The sequence below is a fragment of the Scyliorhinus torazame genome, chromosome 10, assembly GCF_047496885.1.
Source record: "Scyliorhinus torazame isolate Kashiwa2021f chromosome 10, sScyTor2.1, whole genome shotgun sequence".
In the NCBI taxonomy this organism is placed as follows: domain Eukaryota; kingdom Metazoa; phylum Chordata; class Chondrichthyes; order Carcharhiniformes; family Scyliorhinidae; genus Scyliorhinus; species Scyliorhinus torazame.
In genome coordinates this window covers 264070605-264089799 of record NC_092716.1, presented here as the reverse complement: position 1 = coordinate 264089799, position 19195 = coordinate 264070605, and the positions used below count along the sequence as shown (strand labels likewise).

At 45.3% G+C, this 19195-nt stretch overlaps 1 protein-coding gene across 3 annotated transcripts in view; it reads left to right on the top strand.

Moving 5' to 3' along the window:
- LOC140384763 (uncharacterized) overlaps window positions 1-18852 on the top strand; it is a 127864-nt gene extending 109012 nt beyond the window's left edge. For all 3 annotated transcript variants that reach the window (XM_072466760.1, XM_072466761.1, XM_072466759.1), the window contains 6 exons: window positions 6182-6334; window positions 6735-6899; window positions 9213-9310; window positions 15958-16092; window positions 16902-17016; window positions 17965-18852. In XM_072466760.1, the coding sequence (XP_072322861.1) occupies window positions 6182-6334; window positions 6735-6899; window positions 9213-9310; window positions 15958-16092; window positions 16902-17016; window positions 17965-18123 (825 nt within the window). In that variant the 3' untranslated portion in view covers window positions 18124-18852. The remainder of the gene's footprint in view (window positions 1-6181; window positions 6335-6734; window positions 6900-9212; window positions 9311-15957; window positions 16093-16901; window positions 17017-17964) is intronic.
- The last annotated feature ends 343 nt before the right edge of the window (window positions 18853-19195 follow it).

The following is a 19195-nucleotide window of genomic DNA, read 5'->3' as shown; positions in this document are numbered from 1 at the left end:
AAAAGGTTAGGAGGGATTATTGGGTTATGGGGATAAGGTGGAAGTGAGGGCTTAAGTGGGTCGGTGCAGACTCGATGGGCCGAATGGCCTCCTTCTGCACTGTATGTTCTATGTTCTATGTTCTATGTAGTTACTGTCTATCTTGGGTGCTTTTTGCAAAATTGGGTTGCAGTGTGAAGAAATGTGTGCAATGCCCCCAAAACGGCTCATCTAAATATGGAGTGGGAGGGGCAGCAATACTTCTGGTGCCAATTAAAACCACAGGCTGCTGCTGGCTGTCCCTCCTCCATCAACCCCCTCAGGTTCCAATTGCCCCAAACCCCTGCCACCTGCCTGTTCAATACCCGTAGAAGAATTTGCTAATTATTCCTCATTTGACAATCAGGGGAATACCAGCCACTCAGATGCAAAAAGAATAATTGCAACGTGGTTGTGTTTCATGAGGATCATAAGAAATTGGAGCAGAATTTGGCCTTTTGCCCCCTCAAGCCTTTTTCATCAATAAAGTAAGATCAAAGCTGAATCGATTGTGGCCTTGACTCCATCCCCGATAACCCCCTAGTGCTGTGTCGATCAAAAATCTATCTGACTGGGCCCCGGAAATAGTCAGTGACCCAGCCTCATGTGATTTCTGGCGAAGAGAATTCCGCAGACTAGTGACCCTCAGAGAGAAGGAATTCCACAGAATTCCACAGACTACTGACCCTCAGAGAGGAGGAATTCCACAGACTAGTGACCCTCAGAGAGAAGGAATTCCACAGACTAGTGACCCTCAGAGAGAAGGAATTCCACAGACTACTGACCCTCAGAGAGGAGGAATTCCACAGACTAGTGACCCTCAGAGAGAAGGAATTCCACAGACTACTGACCCTCAGAGAGGAGGAATTCCACAGACTAGTGACCCTCAGAGAGAAGGAATTCCACAGACTAGTGACCCTCAGAGAGAAGGAATTCCACAGACTACTGACCCTCAGAGAGAAGGAATTCCACAGAATTCCACAGACTACTGACCCTCAGAGAGGAGGAATTCCACAGACTAGTGACCCTCAGAGAGAAGGAATTCCACAGACTAGTGACCCTCAGAGATAAAGAATTCCACAGACCAGTGACCCTCAGAGAGGAAGAATTCCTCCTCATCTCCTTAAATGGGAGAATCTTTATTTTTAAACGGACTTTTCGGCATGGGCTTGGAGGGCCGAAGGGCCTGTTCCTGTGCAGTACTTTTCTTTGTTTATTCAGGCGGGATAGAGGGGGTGTAAAAGGGGTGGCGGAGTTGCGCTACTGGTTAGGGAGAATATCACAGCTGTACTACGGGAGGACACCTCAGTGAGGCTATATGGGTAGAGATCAGGAATAAGAAGGGTGCAATCACAATGTTGGGGGTTTACTACAGGCCTCCCAACAGCCAGCGGGAGATAGAGGAGCAGATAGGTAGACAGATTTTGGAAAAGAGTAAAAACAACAGGGTTGTTGTGATGGGAGACTTCAACTTCCCCAATATTGACTGGGACTCACTTAGTGCCAGGGGCTTAGACGGGGCAGGGTTTGTAAGGAGCATCCAGAAGGGCTTCTTAAAACAATATGTAGACAGTCCCAACTAGGGAAGGGGCGAGTACTGGACCTGGTATTGGGGAATGAGCCCGGCCAGGTGGTAGAAGTTTCAGTAGGGGAGCATTTCGGGAACAGTGACCACAATTCAGTAAGTTTTAAAGTGCTGGTGGACAAGGATAAGAGTGGTCCAAGGGTGAATGTGCTAAATTGGGGGAAGGCTAATTATAACAATATTAGGCAGGAACTGAAGAACCTAGATTGGGGCCGGATGTTTGAGGGTAAATCAACATCTGACATGTGGGCGGCTTTCAGGTGTCAGTTGAAAGGAATTCAGGACCGGCATGTTCCTGTGAGGAAGAAGGATAAATACGACAATTTTCGGGAACCTTGGATAACGAGAGATATTGTAGACCTCTTCAAAAAGAAAAAGGTTGGGAACAGACGAAGCCTGTGTGGAATATAAGGAAAGTAGGAAGGAACTTAAGCAAGGAGTCAGGAGGGCTAGAAGGGATCACAAAAAGTCATTGGCAAATAGGGTTAAGGAAAATCCCAAGGTTTTTTACACGTACATAAAAAGCAAGAGGGTAGCCAGGGAAAGGGTTGGCCCATTGAAGGATAGGCAAGGGAATCTATGTGTGGAGCTAGAGGAAATGGACGAGGTACTAAATGAATACTTTGCATCAGTATTCACCAAAGAGAAGGAATTGGTGGATGTTGAGTCTGGAGAAGGGTGTGTCGATAGCCTGGGTCACATTGAGAAACAAAAAGACGAGGTGTTGGGCGTCTTGAAAAATATTGACGTAGATAAGTCCCCAGGGCCTGGTGGGATCTACCCCAGAATACTGAAGGAGGCTAGAGAGGAATTTGCTGAGGCCTTGACAGAAATCTTTGGATCCTTACTGTCTTCAGGTGATGTCCCGGAGGACTGGAGAATAGCCAATGTTGTTCCTCTGTTTAAGAAGGGTAGCAAGGATAATTCAGGGAACGACAGGCCAATGAGCCTTACGTCAGTGGTAGAGAAATTACTGGAGAGAATTTGTCGAGACAGGATCTACTCCCATTTGGAAGCAAATGGACGTATTAGTGAGAGGCAGCATGGTTTTGTGAAGGGAAGGTCGTGTCTCACTAACTTGATAGCAGGATTTAGATTGTTTGGAGACTTGGATGGAGAGATGGCAGATGGAGTTTATTCCGGACAAATGTGAGGTAATGCATTTTGGAAGGTCTAATGCAGGTAGGGAATATACAGTGAATGGTAGAACCCTCAAGAGTATTGTAAGTCGGAGAGATCTAAGTGTACAGGTCCACAGGTCACTGAAAGGGGCAACACAGGTGGAGAAGGTAGTCAAGAAGGCATACGGCATGCTTGCCTTCATTGGCCGGGGCATTGAGTGTAAGAATTGGCAAGTCATGTTGCAGCTGTATAGAACCTTAGTTAGAAGAAGGAGGCTTATGTAAAGATGAGACATGAAGGTTCAGTAAGGGCGCTCGAGTGTTACAAGTTAGCTAGGAAGGACCTAAAGAGAGAGCTAAGAAGAGCCAGGAGGGGACAAGAGAAGTCTTTGGCAGGTGGGATCAAGGATAACCCTAAAGCTTTCTATAGATATGTCAGGAATAAAAGAATGACTAGGGTAAGAGTAGGGCCAGTCAAGGACAGCAGTGGGAAGTTGTGCTTGGAGTCTGAGGAGATAGGGAGGTGCTAAATGAATATTTCTTGTCAATATTCACACAGGAAAAAGACAATGTTATCGAGGAGAATATTGAGATTCAGGCTCCTAGACTAGAAGGGCTTGAGGTTCATAAGGAGGAGGTGTTAACAATTCTGGAAAGTGTGAAAATAGATAAGTCCCCTGGGCTGGATGGGATTTACCCTAGGATTCTCTGGGAAGCTAGGGAGGAGATTGCTGAACCTTTGGCTTTGATCTTTAAGTCATCTTTGTCAACAGGAATAGTGCCAGAAGACTGGAGGATAGCAAATGTTGTCCCCTTGTTCAAGAAGGGGAGTAGAGACAACCCCGGTAACTATAGACCAGTGAGCCTTACTTCTGTTGTGGGCAAAATCTTGGAAAGGTTTATAAGAGATAGGGTGTATAATCATCTGGAAAGGAATAATTTGATTAGACATAGTCAACACAGTTTTGTGAAGGGTAGGTTGTGCCTCACAAACCTTATTGAGTTCTTTGAGAAGGTGACCAAACAGGTGGATGAGGGTAAAGCAGTTGATGTGGTGTATATGGATTTCAGTAAAGCGTTTGATAAGGTTCCCCACGGTAGGCCACTGCAGAAAATACGGAAGCATGGGATTCAGGGAGATTTAGCAGTTTGGATCAGAAATTGGCTAGCTGGAAGAAGACAAAGGGTGGTGGTTGATGGGAAGTGTTCAGACTGTAGTCCAGTTACTAGTGGTGTACCACAAGGATCTGTTTTGGGGCCACTGCTGTGTGTCATTTCTATAAATGACCTGGAGGAGGGCGTAGAAGGATGGGTGAGTAAATTTGCAGATGACACGAAAGTCGGTGGAGTTGTGGACAGTGCGGAAGGATGTTACAAGTTACAGAGGGACATAGATAAGCTGCAGCACTGGGCTGAGAGGTGGCAAATGGAGTTTAATGCAGAAAAGTGTGAGGTGATTCATTTTGGAAGGAATAACAGGAAGACTGAGTACTGGGCTAATGGTAAGATTCTTGGCAGTGTGGATGAGCAGAGCGATCTCGGTGTCCATGTACATAGATCCTGAAAGTTGCCACTCTGGTTGAGAGGGTTGTTGAGAAGGCGTACGGTGTGTTAGCTTTTATTGGTAGAGGGATTGAGTTTCGGAGCCATGAGGTCATGTTGCAGCTGTACAAAAGTTTGGTGCGGCCCCATTTGGAGTATTGCGTGCAATTCTGGTCGCCGCATTACAGGAACGATGTGGAAGCATTGGAAAGGGTGCCGAGGAGATTTAACAGAATGTTGCTTGGTATGGAGGGAAGATCTTATGAGGAAAGGCTGAGGGACTTGAGGCTGTTTTCGTTAGAGAGAAGAAGGTTAAGAGGTGACTTAATTGAGGCATACAAGATGATCAGAGGATTGGATAGGGTGGACAGTGAGATCCTTTTTCCTCGGATGGTGATGTCTAGCACGAGGGGACATAGTTTTAAATTGAGGGGAGATAGCTATAGGACAGATGTCAGAGGTAGGTTCTTTACTCCAAGAGTAGTAAGGGTGTGGAATGCCCTGCCTGCAACAGTAGTGGACTCGCCAACACTAAGGGTATTCAAATGGTCATTGGATAGACATATGGACGATAAGGGAATATTGTAGATGGGTTTAGAGTGGTTTCACAGGTCGGCGCAACATCGAGGGCCGAAGGGCTTGTACTGCGCTGTAATGTTCTGTGTTCTATGTTCTAACTTAGTTAGGCCACACTTGGAGTATAGTGTTAAATTCTGGTCACCACACTACCAGAAGGATGTGGAGGCTTTAGAGAGGGTGCAGAAGAGATTTACCAGACTGTTGCCTGGTATGGAGGGCCTTAGCTATGAGGAGCGGTTGAATAAATTCGGTTTGTTCTCACTGGAATGACGAAGGTTGAGGGGTGACCTGATAGAGGTCTACAAAATTATGAGGGGCTTAGACAGGGTGGATAGTCAGAGGCTTTTTCCCAGGGTAGAGGGGTCAATTACTAGGGGGCATAGGTTTAAGGTGAGAGAGGCAAGGTTTAGAGTAGATGTACGAGGCAAGTTTTTTACACAGAGGGTAGTGGGTGCCTGGAACACGCTGCCGGAAAAGGTGGTGGAAGCAGGGACGATAGTGACATTTAAGGGGCATCTTGACAAATATATGAATAGGATGGGAATAGAGGGATACGGACCCAGGAAGTGTAGAAGATTTTAGTTTAGACGGGCAGCATGGTCGCCACGGGCTTGGAGGGCCGAAGGGCCTGTTCCTGTGCTGTACTTTTCTTTATTCTTTGTAAACTGTGCCCCCACATTCTAGATTGCACCCCTCCCATTCCCCCTAAAAGGACAAATCCTTTCAGCAACTACCCTGTCAAGAAGCCCCCCACACCCTCCTGAAATCTCATATATTTAAATAAGATAATGTCTTTTCGGGGCTGGTTTAGCACAGTGGGCTAAACAGCTGGCTTATAATGCAGAACAATGCCAGCAGCGCGGGTTCAATTACTGTACCGGCCTCCCCAAACAGGCCCCGGAATGTGGCGACTAGGGGCTTTTCACAGTAACTTCACTGAGGCCTACTTGTGACAATAAGCGATTATTATTATTATTATCATTGTTCTAAACTCCAGTGAGTATCAGCCCCTCCTGCTGAAGGTTTCCTCATAAGACAAAAACTCCCTTCTCAGGAATCAGCCTCGTGAACCTTCTCTCAGCTGCCTCCAATGCAGGTATATCCCTCTTTAAGGAGGGAGAGCACAAGTGTACACTGTACATTAGGTGTGCTCTCACCATTACTGTGCACAGTTGTAACACGATTTCCCTCCTTGTACATTTCACACACACCCCTTGCAAGAAAGGACAGATTTGTGTGTAGGTTTTTGTGTGTATGCCTAGAAGCATTGTCGATTGCATCAACTGTAATGCAAACATAAAACTGAACATTTCTAACTCATAAGTTTTTATCTTAGCCGTTAGAAATTGTATCCTTGCTGGGCAGTGAGACTGTTGCTGAACAAGTGAGGTCTCTGTTAATGGAAAAGAAACAACTGCAGAGCGAAACTCAGAGTTACTTACAAGAGATTCACCGGAAAGAACAGCGTTGCCAACAGCTGAATAGCAAGGTAATGGAGCTGTGAGGTTCATTCGATGTCAAATGCTCCAGCCAACTATGAATTCAATTCTAAAGATAGAAAGTTTATTTCCCGGACCAGCCTCTCCGAACAGGCGCCGGAATGTGGCGACTAGGGGCTTTTCACAGTAACTTCATTTGAAGCCTACTTGTGACAATAAGCGATTTCCATTTGTGGCATTTATGATTTGATGAGATCTTACTGACTGTTCCACAGGTTATACAGTGTTGATCTTACTGACTGTCACACAGGTTATACAGTGTTGATCTTACTGACTGTCACACAGGTTATACAGTGTTGATCTTACTGACTGTCACACAGGTTATACAGTGTTGATCTTACTGACTGTCACACAGGTTATACAGTGTTGATCTTACTGACTGTTACACAGGTTACACAGTGCATTGACGAGAAAGCCACATTATCCAGCCAACTAAAAGCAATTTCTCAGACTCTGCGTGACACCCAGTCGCTTTATGGGGATCTCCAGGACCGTTACTGCAGATTGGAAAGACAGTACCAAGCTGTACACTCATCTTTACAGAATGAAGAACAAGTAAGTGAAGTTATGTAAAGTAGCTGGATAGGTCCAGCACAACTGGCAGCATCTGTGAAGAGAGAAACAGAGTTAACCTTTCCAGTCCATACGACTCATCGAAGCTGAGGAGAGGGAGAAATGTAATGGATTGTATACCGTTCGAGAGGGGGTGGGAAGATGGAGCAACACAGATACATCGATACATAGAAGATAGGAGCAGGAGGAGGCCTTCTGGCCCTTCGAGCCTGCTCCGCCATTCATCACCATCATGGCTGATCATCCAACTCAATAGCCTAATCCTGCTTTCTCCCCATAGCCTTTAATCCCATTCGCCCCAAGTGCTATAGATACATAGGTGATAGGTGTGAGCTAGAAGAGATTACACAAAGATGTTTCGAGCACAAGACAATGGGAAGTGTTAAGGACTATAGAAGGTGCTGATAGTGGCATAAAGCAAGACAGCATTACGTGTTAGAATCAGAACAAAGATCAGTACTGCTGACTTGTTTCAGGTGAAATGGTGATTCACATGCTCCTCTTCAGTATTCGCTGCTCCCAATGTAGTCTCCCCCACGCTGGGAAGACTAAACGCAGACGAGGTGACCGTTCTGCGGAACACGTTTTCTCAATCTGCAAGCATGACCCCAACCATTGTGTCGCTTGCCATTTCAACTCGCCGTCTTGCTGTCACCCCACATGTCCATCCTTGACCTGTTGCAATGTCTCCGGTGAAGCTCAATGCCAACTGGAGGAACAGCATCTACCTCAGCTTTCGATTAGGCACTCAACACTCTGGCCTCAACATTGAATTCAACAATTTACACTGAACTTTCTCCACCGTCTTGATCCTTTTTTTTGCCAATCAAAATGGGCCATCTGTCACTTGTTCTTTAGTTTTGCTTTCACTGAGCACCGACTATTTTTCTTCTATTAATACGTTTTGCTACCTTGCCTTTATGCCACTATCAGCACCTTCTATAGTTCTTAACACTGCCATTAATACTTCCTTGTGCCCCAAATATCTTTATGAAATCATAGAATCCCTACAGTGCAGAAGGAGGCCATTTGGCCCATCGAGTCTGCACTGACCCTCTGAATGAGCACCCTAGCTAGGTCCAATCCCCCACCCACTCCCCATTGCCCCACCTAGGGGCAATTTAGCGCGGCCAATCCACCTAACCTGCACACCTTTGGACTGTGGGAGGAAACCGGAGCACCCGGAGGAAACCCACGCAGACATGGGGGAGAAAGTGCAAATTCCGCACGGACAGTGACTCGAGGCCGGAATTGAACCCAGGTCCCTGGCGCTTTGCGGCAGCAGTGCTAACCACTGTACCACCATGCCGCCCAAGTCGCTCCGAGCTCCCATCTATCTCTAACCTTCTATTTTGCTCTATTCCCTCTCTCACTGTATACAATCCATCACATTTCTTCCTCTTTAACTCTGATGAAGAGTCATGCAGACTCGAAACGTGGGGCGGGATTCTCCCCTACCCGGCCGGGGGGGGGTCGGAGAATCCCGCCCATGAACTCTGTTCCTCTCTCCACAGATGCAGCCAGACCTGTGTTTATCCAGCAGTTTCTGTTTTTATTTCAGATTTGAGGTATCGGCAGTATTTTTGTTTTATAAAATGCCGCTGGTTGTCCTGTAGAATATCTCATCTGCAGCCCATGTACAAAAAACATTGAAGAGAAGAAAGTGTAAAGTCAATGCTGAAAGTAGAAAGAGTAAACTAAAGGATGGAAAGAATAAGAACAGAGAAAATTAGGAAAATGCTGGGCCATGGTGTGAATATTGAAAAACCTTCTGTTATTGGTGTTTTAATAGATCTATATATGCTTAAATATGTTAATTTGTGCACAATCCAGTAGATGTTGCACTGAAACGGCCGATGTAAGGGGTACATTATTTGATTTATTAAATGCAGTTGGATTCAGTTGATGTGAAAACCCCAATCACTTATTGGCCTTCAATTCCTCCTCAATCCCATATGTAAACTCAGATTTCGGGTGTATCATATACAATCCTTCCTAATTGGTGGCCACGGAGGGTTTGACAGCAAGGTTGAGAATTTTATAATTGAGGTGTTGCCAGACCTTGGAGCCAGTGTGTTTCAGGGCTGATGGATGAACAGAAGGTGGTGTGATTCAGGATGACCTCGTGCACGGATCTTCTGCAGTCGGGTCACAGGATCTTTGCAAATCCCAATCATACTTCCAGCCAAGAGAGAGCTTTTCTTTCACTTATTGACCTTGGTTTTTCTTAGCCCTTACTTTACAGGCAATTTGAAATTGAAACTGGATTCTCCTCTTTTCTGGGTTGTGTTGTAGAGTGAAGCTAATGAAGAGGTTCCACCAGGGGCTCCACAGGAGCGTGCCAGTGTTATAGTGGAAATTGACAACTTGGAGCTAATTGAACTGCGGAGGAGGTGAGTTTTGTTTGTTCTGCATTTTTAGAGGCAGAAACAGCACAATTATTTCTTATATTCAAAATCCAAGGAGGAATTTCATCAATTTGCAAAATTTATGTGTATATTTTAAATGATTCTGATTTGGTGAAGTTTATGAAATTCAGCAGCGAGAGTTTACATAGAAAACATAGAACGTAGAAAAATACAGCACAGAATAGGCCCTTCGGCCCACGATGTTGTGCCGAACCTTTATCCCAGATTAATCATAGATTATCATAGAATTTACAGTGCTGAAGGAGGCCATTCGGCCCATCGAGTCTGCACCAGCTCCTGGAAAGAGCACCCTACCCAAGGTCAACACCTCCACCCTATCCCCATAAACCAGCAACCCCACCCAGCACTAAGGGCAATTTTGGACACTAAGAGCAATTTATCATGGCCAATCCACATAACCTGCACATCGTTGGACTGTGAGAGGAAACCGGAGCACCCGGAGGAAACCCACGCAGACACAGGGAGGATGTGCAGACTCCGCACAGACAGTGACCCAAGCCGGAATCGAACCTGGGACCCTGGAGCTGTGAAGCAATTGTGCTATCCACAATGCTACCGTGCATTTCGAGAGATATTAATTTCTCACCTATAAGGCAAATAATCACAACGAATAAAATCTCTCGAGGTTTGAAGAGAAGGCAAATAAACGCAGCTTGGAATAGTGTGAATTCTATCAATTATTAAACAAAAGGAGCTGAGAGGAATTAGTCTAAACTGCAGTATTATAATGGTAAAAAACTCAAACTGAAGAATGAGATAGTTTCTACCCAAGGATAGGAAAAGAAATGGGGAAGGGATTAAGCATGCCTTAATCACCCAAACGAATTGATTTGGGATGTAACAGTGGGCGATCGCACCAAGCTGGTGTCAACCAGGGAAGTCAAGAATGAGACCTTGTCTTGTGGGCAGCCCAGCCCAACTTGTACCCTGGAGAGGAGACACAGTCTTACTGCAGACTACCTGCATCAAACGTGGCAGTGGCTGCCATGCCAGGGTGGGACTCCTGAACTACATCAGGCAATGTTTAATATAGAATTGACCACGATGCACAAACCGTCATCAGACAGAAATCTACCGCGGCTGGGAGATTGGAAAATAGAAAACCTCAGTTAAATAGGGAGGAAGGGACAAATAAGTTAACTGTAGCCCAAGAGTCACAATTTTAAGTTGTTCGAGGCTAAATCTAGGTTAGATGGTTCTTTCCCAGGGAATAATGGACCTCTGTAATGAAGCTAACTTCTGGCTCCTGCAGTGGATGCCAATTCACTGAAAAATTGACTGGAAAAGATATAGTTCGAGTACAATAGATGGGTCGTTTTTTGTACAGTGTGTGCAGGAGGGTTTCCTGAAACAATATGTTGACAGGCCAACAAGAGGCGAGGCCACGTTGGATTTGGTTTTGGGTAATGAACCAGGCCAGGTGTTGGATTTGGAGGTAGGAGAGCACTTTGGGGACAGTGACCACAATTCGGTGACGTTTACGTTAAGGATGGAAAGGGATATGTGTACACCGCAGGGCAAGAGTTATAGCTGGGGGAAGGGAAATTATGATGCCATTAGACGTGACTTGGGGGGATAAGGTGGAGAAGTAGGCTGCAAGTGTTGGACACACTGGATAAGTGGAGCTTGTTCAAGGATCAGCTACTGCGTGTTCTTGATAAGTATGTACCGGTCAGGCAGGGAGGAAGGTGCCGAGCGAGGGAACCGTGGTTTACCAAAGAAGTGGACTCTCTTGTTAAGAGGAAGAAGGAGGCCTATGTGAAGATGAGGTGTGAAGTTTCAGTTGAGGCGATGGATAGTTACAAGGTAGCGAGGAAGGATCTAAAGAGAGAGCTAAGACGAGCAAGGAGGGGACATGAGAAGTATTTGGCAGGAAGGATCAAGGAAAACCCAAAAGCTTTCTATAGGTATGTCAGGAATAAGCGAATGACTAGGGAAAGAGTAGGACCAGTCAAGGACAGGGATGGGAAGTTGTGTGTAGAGTCTGAAGAGATAGGCGAGATACTAAATGAATATTTTTCGTCAGTATTCACTCAGGAAAAAGATAATGTTGTGGAGGAGAATGCTGAGCTCCAGGTAAATAGATTAGATGGCATTGAGGTACGTAGGGAAGAGGTGTTGGCAATTCTGGACAGGCTGAAAATAGATAAGTCCCCGGGACCTGATGGGATTTATCCTAGGATTCTCTGGGAGGCCAGGGAAGAGATTGCTGGACCATTGGCTTTGATTTTTATGTCATCATTAGCTACAGGAATAGTGCCAGAGGACTGGAGGATAGCAAATGTGGTCCCTTAGTTCAAAAAGGGGAGCAGAGACAACCCCGGCAACTATAGACCGGTGAGCCTCACGTCTGTAGTGGGTAAAGTCTTGGAGGGGATTATAAGAGACAAGATTTATAATCATCTAGATAGGAATAATATGATCAGGGATAGTCAGCATGGCTTTGTGAAGGGTAGGTCATGCCTCACAAACCTTATCGAGTTCTTTGAGAAGGTGACTGAACAGGTAGACGAGGGTAGAGCAGTTGATGTGGTGTATATGGATTTCAGCAAAGCGTTTGATAAGGTTCCCCACGGTAGGCTATTGCAGAAAATACGGAGGCTGGGGATTGAGGGTGATTTAGAGATGTGGATCAGAAAGTGGCTAGCTGAAAGAAGACAGAGGGTGGTGGTTGATGGGAAATGTTCAGAATGGAGTTCAGTCACAAGTGGAGTACCACAAGGATCTGTTCTGGGGCCGTTGCTGTTTGTCATTTTTATCAATGACCTAGAGGAAGGCGCAGAAGGGTGGGTGAGTAAATTTGCAGACGATACTAAAGTCGGTGGTGTTGTCGATAGTGTGGAAGGAAGTAGCAGGTTACAGAGGGATAATGATAAGCTGCAGTGCTGGGCTGAGAGGTGGCAAATGGAGTTTAATGTAGAGAAGTGTGAGGTGATTCACTTTGGAAGGAAAAACAGGAATGTGGAATATTTGGCTAATGGAAAAGTTCTTGAAAGTGTGGATGAGCAGAGGGATCTAGGTGTCCATGTACATAGATCCCTGAAAGTTGCCACCCAGGTTGATAGGGTGGTGAAGAAGGCCTATGGAGTGTTGGCCTTTATTGGTAGAGGGATTGAGTTCCGGAGTCAGGAGGTCATGTTGCAGCTGTACAGAACTCTGGTACGGCCGCATTTGGAGTATTGCGTACAGTTCTGGTCACCGCATTATAGGAAGGACGTGGAGGCTTTGGAGCGGGTGCAGAGGAGATTTACCAGGATGTTGCCTGGTATGGAGGGAAAATCTTATGAGGAAAGGCTGATGGACTTGAGGTTGTTTTCGTTGGAGAGAAGAAGGTTAAGAGGAGACTTAGTAGAGGCATACAAAATGATTAGGGGGTTGGATAGGGTGGACAGTGAGAGCCTTCTCCCACGGATGGAAATGGCTGGCACGAGGGGACATAGCTTTAAACTGAGGGGTAATAGATATAGGACAGAGGTCAGAGGTAGGTTCTTTACACAAAGAGTAGTGAGGCCGTGGAATGCCCTACCTGCTACAGTAGTGAACTCGCCAACATTGAGGGCATTTAAAAGTTTATTGGATAAACATATGGATGATAATGGCATAGTGTAGGTTAGATGGCTTTTGTTTCGGTGCAACATCGTGGGCCGAAGGGCCTGTACTGCGCTGTATTGTTCTATGTTCTATGTTCTTTAAATTGGTGCTCAACCTGATTCTGACTGGGGAGGACATGTTTGCATAAACGGTTAGGTACAATATAAATTAGCAGGGCCGGAATGACCTTTTGATCGATTGCTTAAGGGGATCAGAGAGGAATTTACTCGTGTTTCATTTCCTCAAATTGAGCCAGGCTGCTGACGGTTTTTCTGCCTCTCTCAGGGGATCGAAATGATGGGGTCTGTTAACACACAGGCTGTCTCTACTGTATGGAACAGGCTGGATGAACCACGTGCTTCTTCCTGTCTGTCGTTGTTTGTGTGATCGTAATGTCTTCGGTGAGGGAAGCTGGAAGTACAGGAACAATTTGAGATATTTAAAAGACCAGAACCAGAAATAACTGATATAGAATAAACACCTCCTCCGGAATAGTCCTCAACACCGGGGCCCCGCAAAGCTGCGTACGTAGCCCCCTACTATACTCCCTGTACACACACGACTGCGTGGCAAAAATTTGGTTCCAACTCCATCGACATGTTTGCTGACGATACGACCATAGTGGGCCGGATCTCGAATAACGACGAGTCAGAATACAGGAGGGAGATAGAGAACCTAGTGGAGTGGTGCAGTGACAACAATCTCTCCCTCAATGCCAGCAAAACTAAAGAGCTGGTAATTGACTTCAGGAAGCAAAGTACTGTACACACCCCTGTCAGCATCAACGGGGCCAAGCTGGAGATGTTTAGCAGTTTCAAATTCCTAGGGGTGCACATCTCCAAAAATCTGCCCTGGTCCACCCACGTCGACGCTACCACCAAGAAAGCACAACAGCACCTATACTTCCTCAGGAAACTAAGGAAATTCGGCATGTCCACATTAACCCTTACCAACTTTTACAGATGCACCATAGAAAGCATCCTATCGGGCTGCATCACAGCCTGGTATGGCAACTGCTCGGCCCAGGACTGCAAGAAACTTCAGAGAGTCGTGAACACCGCCCAGTCCATCACATGAACCTGCCTCCCATCCATTGACTCCATCTACACCTCCCGCTGCCTGGGGAAAGCGGGCAGCATAATCAAAGATCCCTCCCACCCGGCTTACTCACTCTTCCAACTTCTTCCATCGGGCAGAAGATACAGAAGTCTGAGAACACGCACGAACAGACTCAAAAACAGCTTCTTCCCCACCGTCACCAGACTCCTAAATGACCCTCTTATGGACTGACCTTATTAACACCACACCCTGTATGCTTCATCCGATGCCGGTGCTTATGTAGTTACGTTGTGTACCTTTTATTTCCTTTTCTTCCCATGTACTTAATGATCTGTTGAGCTGCTCGCAGAAAAATACTTATCACTGTACCTCGGTACACGTGACAATAAACAAATCCAAATCCAAGTGTGAAACTGATTCTGCGATTAGCCACTTCCAGAGAGTGCTGTTTGGGAAATTATGAATCTGCCCCGTCTGGTTTTCTCTTTGGCAGTTTTAATAGTTGCAAATTACAGACCATAAATCCAAGACTCTTCATTCCTGGTGAGGGTGTGTATTCACGGAATCAGTCCTATGAAGAAACTATCGGCAATTTGTAACAAAATAGCTCACAAAGTGCAGACCGAGTGGCCAACTCCTGTTTCACTGATCCTTATCCTTGTCTCTTTGTCAGACCCCTCCAGTGTTAATCTATGGTGATGCATAATTTTTCAGGCCCTTTTACTGTTTCGATGTTTTAAAAGTTAAGCTCTTAATGAAATCTGCTGAATAATTTCAAATTTTCACCGATCTGGAGAATCTGCAGAAATTCCAAGTGATCCAGATACAGCATTGTGCAGTTGCTGACATACATTTCTCATGATGTGGAGATGCCGGCGTTGGACTGGGGTGAGCACAGTACGAAGTCTTACAACACCAGGTTAAAGTCCAACAGGTTTGTTTCGATGTCACTAGCTTTCGGAGCTGAGGTGAACCTGAGGAAGGAGCAGCGCTCCGAAAGCTAGTGACATCGAAACAAACCTGTTGGACTTTAACCTGGTGTTGTAAGACTTCGTACTATACATTTCTCAGTGATTGATATATTTATATATCAATGCAAATTTAACGCATTGGCGTTATATATTTAACGCCACTTAATATTCAGCACTCAAGAGCAAATTGAATTGTACAATCCTCATGATTTGATTAATTTAAATCCAGATCATCAACCAAATAGTTTCAGAATCAGTCTGGCTCTGTTGGTATCTCAGTTAATAGTAGTTTGATTCCAACCCCATTCCAGGATTTGAGCACATAATCTAGGAACAAAGGAATTAGGAGCACAAATCAGCAATCCAGCCCCTCGAGCCTGCTCCGCCGTTCAGTCAGATCCTGGCTGATCTCTTCCTGGTCTCAAATCCACCTCCCACCTGTTCCCCATTTCCCTTTAGCCTGTTTTAAATCAGAAATATATCTATCTCCTTGAAGCCATTTAATATCTCAGATTCCACCGCACTATGGGACAGCGAGTTCCACAAATTCACCACCCTCTGCGTGAAGTAGTTCCTCCTCATCTCAGTTCTAAATCGAGTCACGTTTCTATACTGATGGAGTACTGTGATGCTGGAGGTGCTGGACTTTGGATGAGAAATTAAACTGAGGCTCCATCTGCTTCGCATCAATATAAAATATCATTGATCAAAGAAGAGGGGGGATGTCCTCATAATTATCCAGCCAAGATTAACCAACAATGCTTGGAAAATGTATATATTAATTGGGGCATTTCTCATATTGCCATTTGTGGATCCTTACTATTTGAAAATGGGCTGCCACGTTTGCCTACGAAATAACAGTGTCTCGACTTCAAAAATCCACAATTGGCTATGGAGTATTTTGGGACATCACAACAGTGTCTGTACAAGTGGAGGTCTTGTCTGTTGCTTGTCAATCACAGACTTTTGTTTTTGTTGCTCATGACCTAGGCTTGCAGAATCGGACCAACGTAACGATTCTGCTCACCAGGAGCTGTCTCAGTTAGCAGAAATACTCACACATGAAGAGCTAAGAAGAAGTGCTGCTGAGGAAGCATTGATGGCAGCTGAGGAAATGCTGAAACGGTGAGTGTTAAAACTGACCCTCTTGCTTTTTGAATTGCCCTGGAGCATCATGTCAAGGTATTGCTAACCTGCCGGTCCCTTGCATTGTTTAAGGTGGTTGCCCATCATCCATTTGAAAAATGGATGTCCATATCTGTATAATCATCAGTCAGAAAGGTTCCATTACTGCATGGAAATGCTGACTGATATTTTGGAATACACATTGCATTTCAACTCAACAGTTACCTCACAGTATTTGAGGTTTTGCCCTGTGGAGAAAGACCTCTGTCTGAATTTGTGTGCAGAATTAGAATGATACTGCATTGAAAAGAGGCCATCCTGCCACCATGTCTGTGGCAGTGCTTTGAAAGAGCTATCCAATTGGTCCCACTCTCCTGCTCTCTCCCCATAGCCCAGCGAACATTTCCTTTTCTAAGTCGTGATCCAACTCTCCATTGCATGTTACTGTTAAATCTGCTTCCACTACCCTTTTAGGCAATGCATTCAAGGCCATTACATGCTGAGGAAAATAAATTTCTGGTTTTATCTTCCCTGACTTTTTTCACCAATTATCACATATCTGTATCTTCAGGTTAGCGAACCTCCTCATATTGAACACAGTTTCTCCCTTTCTACACTATCAAAACTCATAGAAAATTCTGTGGTCTGGAGAAGAGAAAACACCATTCCTGAGACCCCGATCTTAAATTAGGCGAGAGAATCCCCTGAAGCTTTGCTTTCTCCTACATATTTGGTATTACTGGATGTTTTTAATTATATTTTATTGAGAATAGGGATTGTTTTGGTTCATATTGCTCTTTCCTTTCTAGTCTTGATATGCCTACTGCCAGCCAGCCAGCCAGAGAGTACACCATCCAACTGGAATCAGATGAAGAGCGTGAAGCCTTGATCATAGACCCCAGTGAGCATGTTGTGGTTCGGAAGGTGTGTAATGCTATTCATTCCTTTGCGTACTAGTTTTGATCCAGTTTGCTAAAAAAATACCGCTTTTCCCTCACCACCCTACCCTTGCCTCCACGGTATTCTATCACAGAGGCAGATATGTCCTCCATACCTCTGACCATGTACTTCTGCACCTGCTCATTATGAGGCCACTAACACCCTGTGCCTACTGTGGAACTATCTTCTGACACCTCATCCAAGATAGGAAATTCTTTCTGTTTATTGGCACGGATATCCTTCTGCTCAATAGCATGCCAACTTGGTGTCCTGCATTCAGTGGCACCAACCTTGGGAAACCTCTCTGTACGAAAGCAGGCCATTCGGTCTATCGTGCCTGTCCTGGCTCTTTGGAAGAGCTGTCTAATCAGTGCCAATCCCCTTTTCATCTTCCATGGCTTAGCAATTCTTTGTTGTTTAACTACATAATAATAATAATCTTTATTGTCACATTGCAGTGTTACATTAACACTGTAATGAATTTACTGTGAAAAGCCCCTAGTCGCCACATTCCGGCACCTGTTCGGGTACACGGGGAGAATTCAGAATGTCCAATTCGCCTAACAGCACGTCTTTCGGGACTTGTGGGAGGAAACCGGAGCACCCGGAGGAAACCCACACAGACACTGGGAGAGCGTGCAGACTTCGCACAGACAGTGACCCAAGCTGGGAATCGAACCTGGGACCCTGATGCCGTGAAGCAACAGTGCTAACCACTGTGCTACCGTGCTGCCTATTCAATTCCTTTTTGAATGTTACTGTGTAATCTTCTTCCACCACCCATTCAGGAAATGCATTCCAGATCATCATTTGTTATTTTCAAAAATCTTTTCTCCACCCTGGCTTTCCTGGCAATGACTTCAATTCTGAATTCATTTCAATTTGTTGAGGTGGACATTAGTTAACTGCCAACTCTTTATTTCTCCTTTCTAGGTAAAGAGAGGAGCACTTTCCTTCAAGAGGTGGCTGCGAGGCCGAAGTTTGTACTGCTCAAAGCTCATGAGTTCAAGGACCAGGTCACGCTACTTAGTCTTTGCATATTTTGTGACGCTACACATTCTTGTTTTCATGTGCCTGACGGGACTTTTATAGGAACACTATATTGACCAGAGGAAAAAGATTTTGCTGACCAGTTTGCATTTTTATGGTGGGACAGGTGTGGTTTAGCCTAACCACTGTGTTGGGAAAGTGATAGGGCGGTGTGAAATGTTGGTTTTATACTGTCTCTACTCGCCATCGAAGTCAATGGATGGGCTGGACGTAAAACCAACAGTCCACCTGAGCTCGTTTCCCAAACTGTAGGTTAGATAAAAATTACTCCCCGGTGTGTTTGTGAAAGCTGCTATGAGCACTGATTACAGTTATGTAAATTCTTTTCATGTTAAAGTATTGTATGCATTGTATTGTCGCAATATGTTTATAACTGCTGATGAGATTGTGAACTGGATTTCAAACTGTAATTGTTTGCCTGCTATTAAATTCCAAAGTTACTCTGCTACAGGTATTATATAATAGCTGCATTATGTAAAATTGTGTATATTTTCTGATGTGAAAAGCAATATTATTTAACTCTACAGAGGTAGACCATCTGGTAAAGGTTGAAAGATTATTTTTGTGCTTGGGAAAGAATTTGTAAATTGAAATGGTGCAGGTAGTTTAAAAACACTGATGTTAAGTTAAAATTCAGCGTTACTTTCATCCTGATTATGAGGAGGTGTTTGTAACCAGGGTGCAATGTAGAAAAATACAGGTTTTGAAAATATTATATCAGCTGATTTCTTGTTTAAGAAAGGGTTCTTATTAAAAGTTGAAATGACTTAAGTACTTATTGACTGTTTCATTGCCTGAACTTGTGTTTGAGACAAGTTGGGCACAAAAGTATCATTGGTCGGATTTGGCTGAGTTTTGGCTCCCACAGCGACCACCCACCTCTACCACCCACCCCTACCACCCACCTCTACCACCCGCCCCTACCACCCGCCCCTACCACCCGCCCCTACCACCCGCCCCTACCACCCGCCCCTACCACCCGCCCCTACCACCCGCCCCTACCACCCGCCCCTACCACCCGCCCCTACCACCCGCCCCTACCACCCGCCCCTACCACCCGCCCCTACCACCCGCCCCTACCACCCGCCCCTACCACCCGCCCCTACCACCCGCC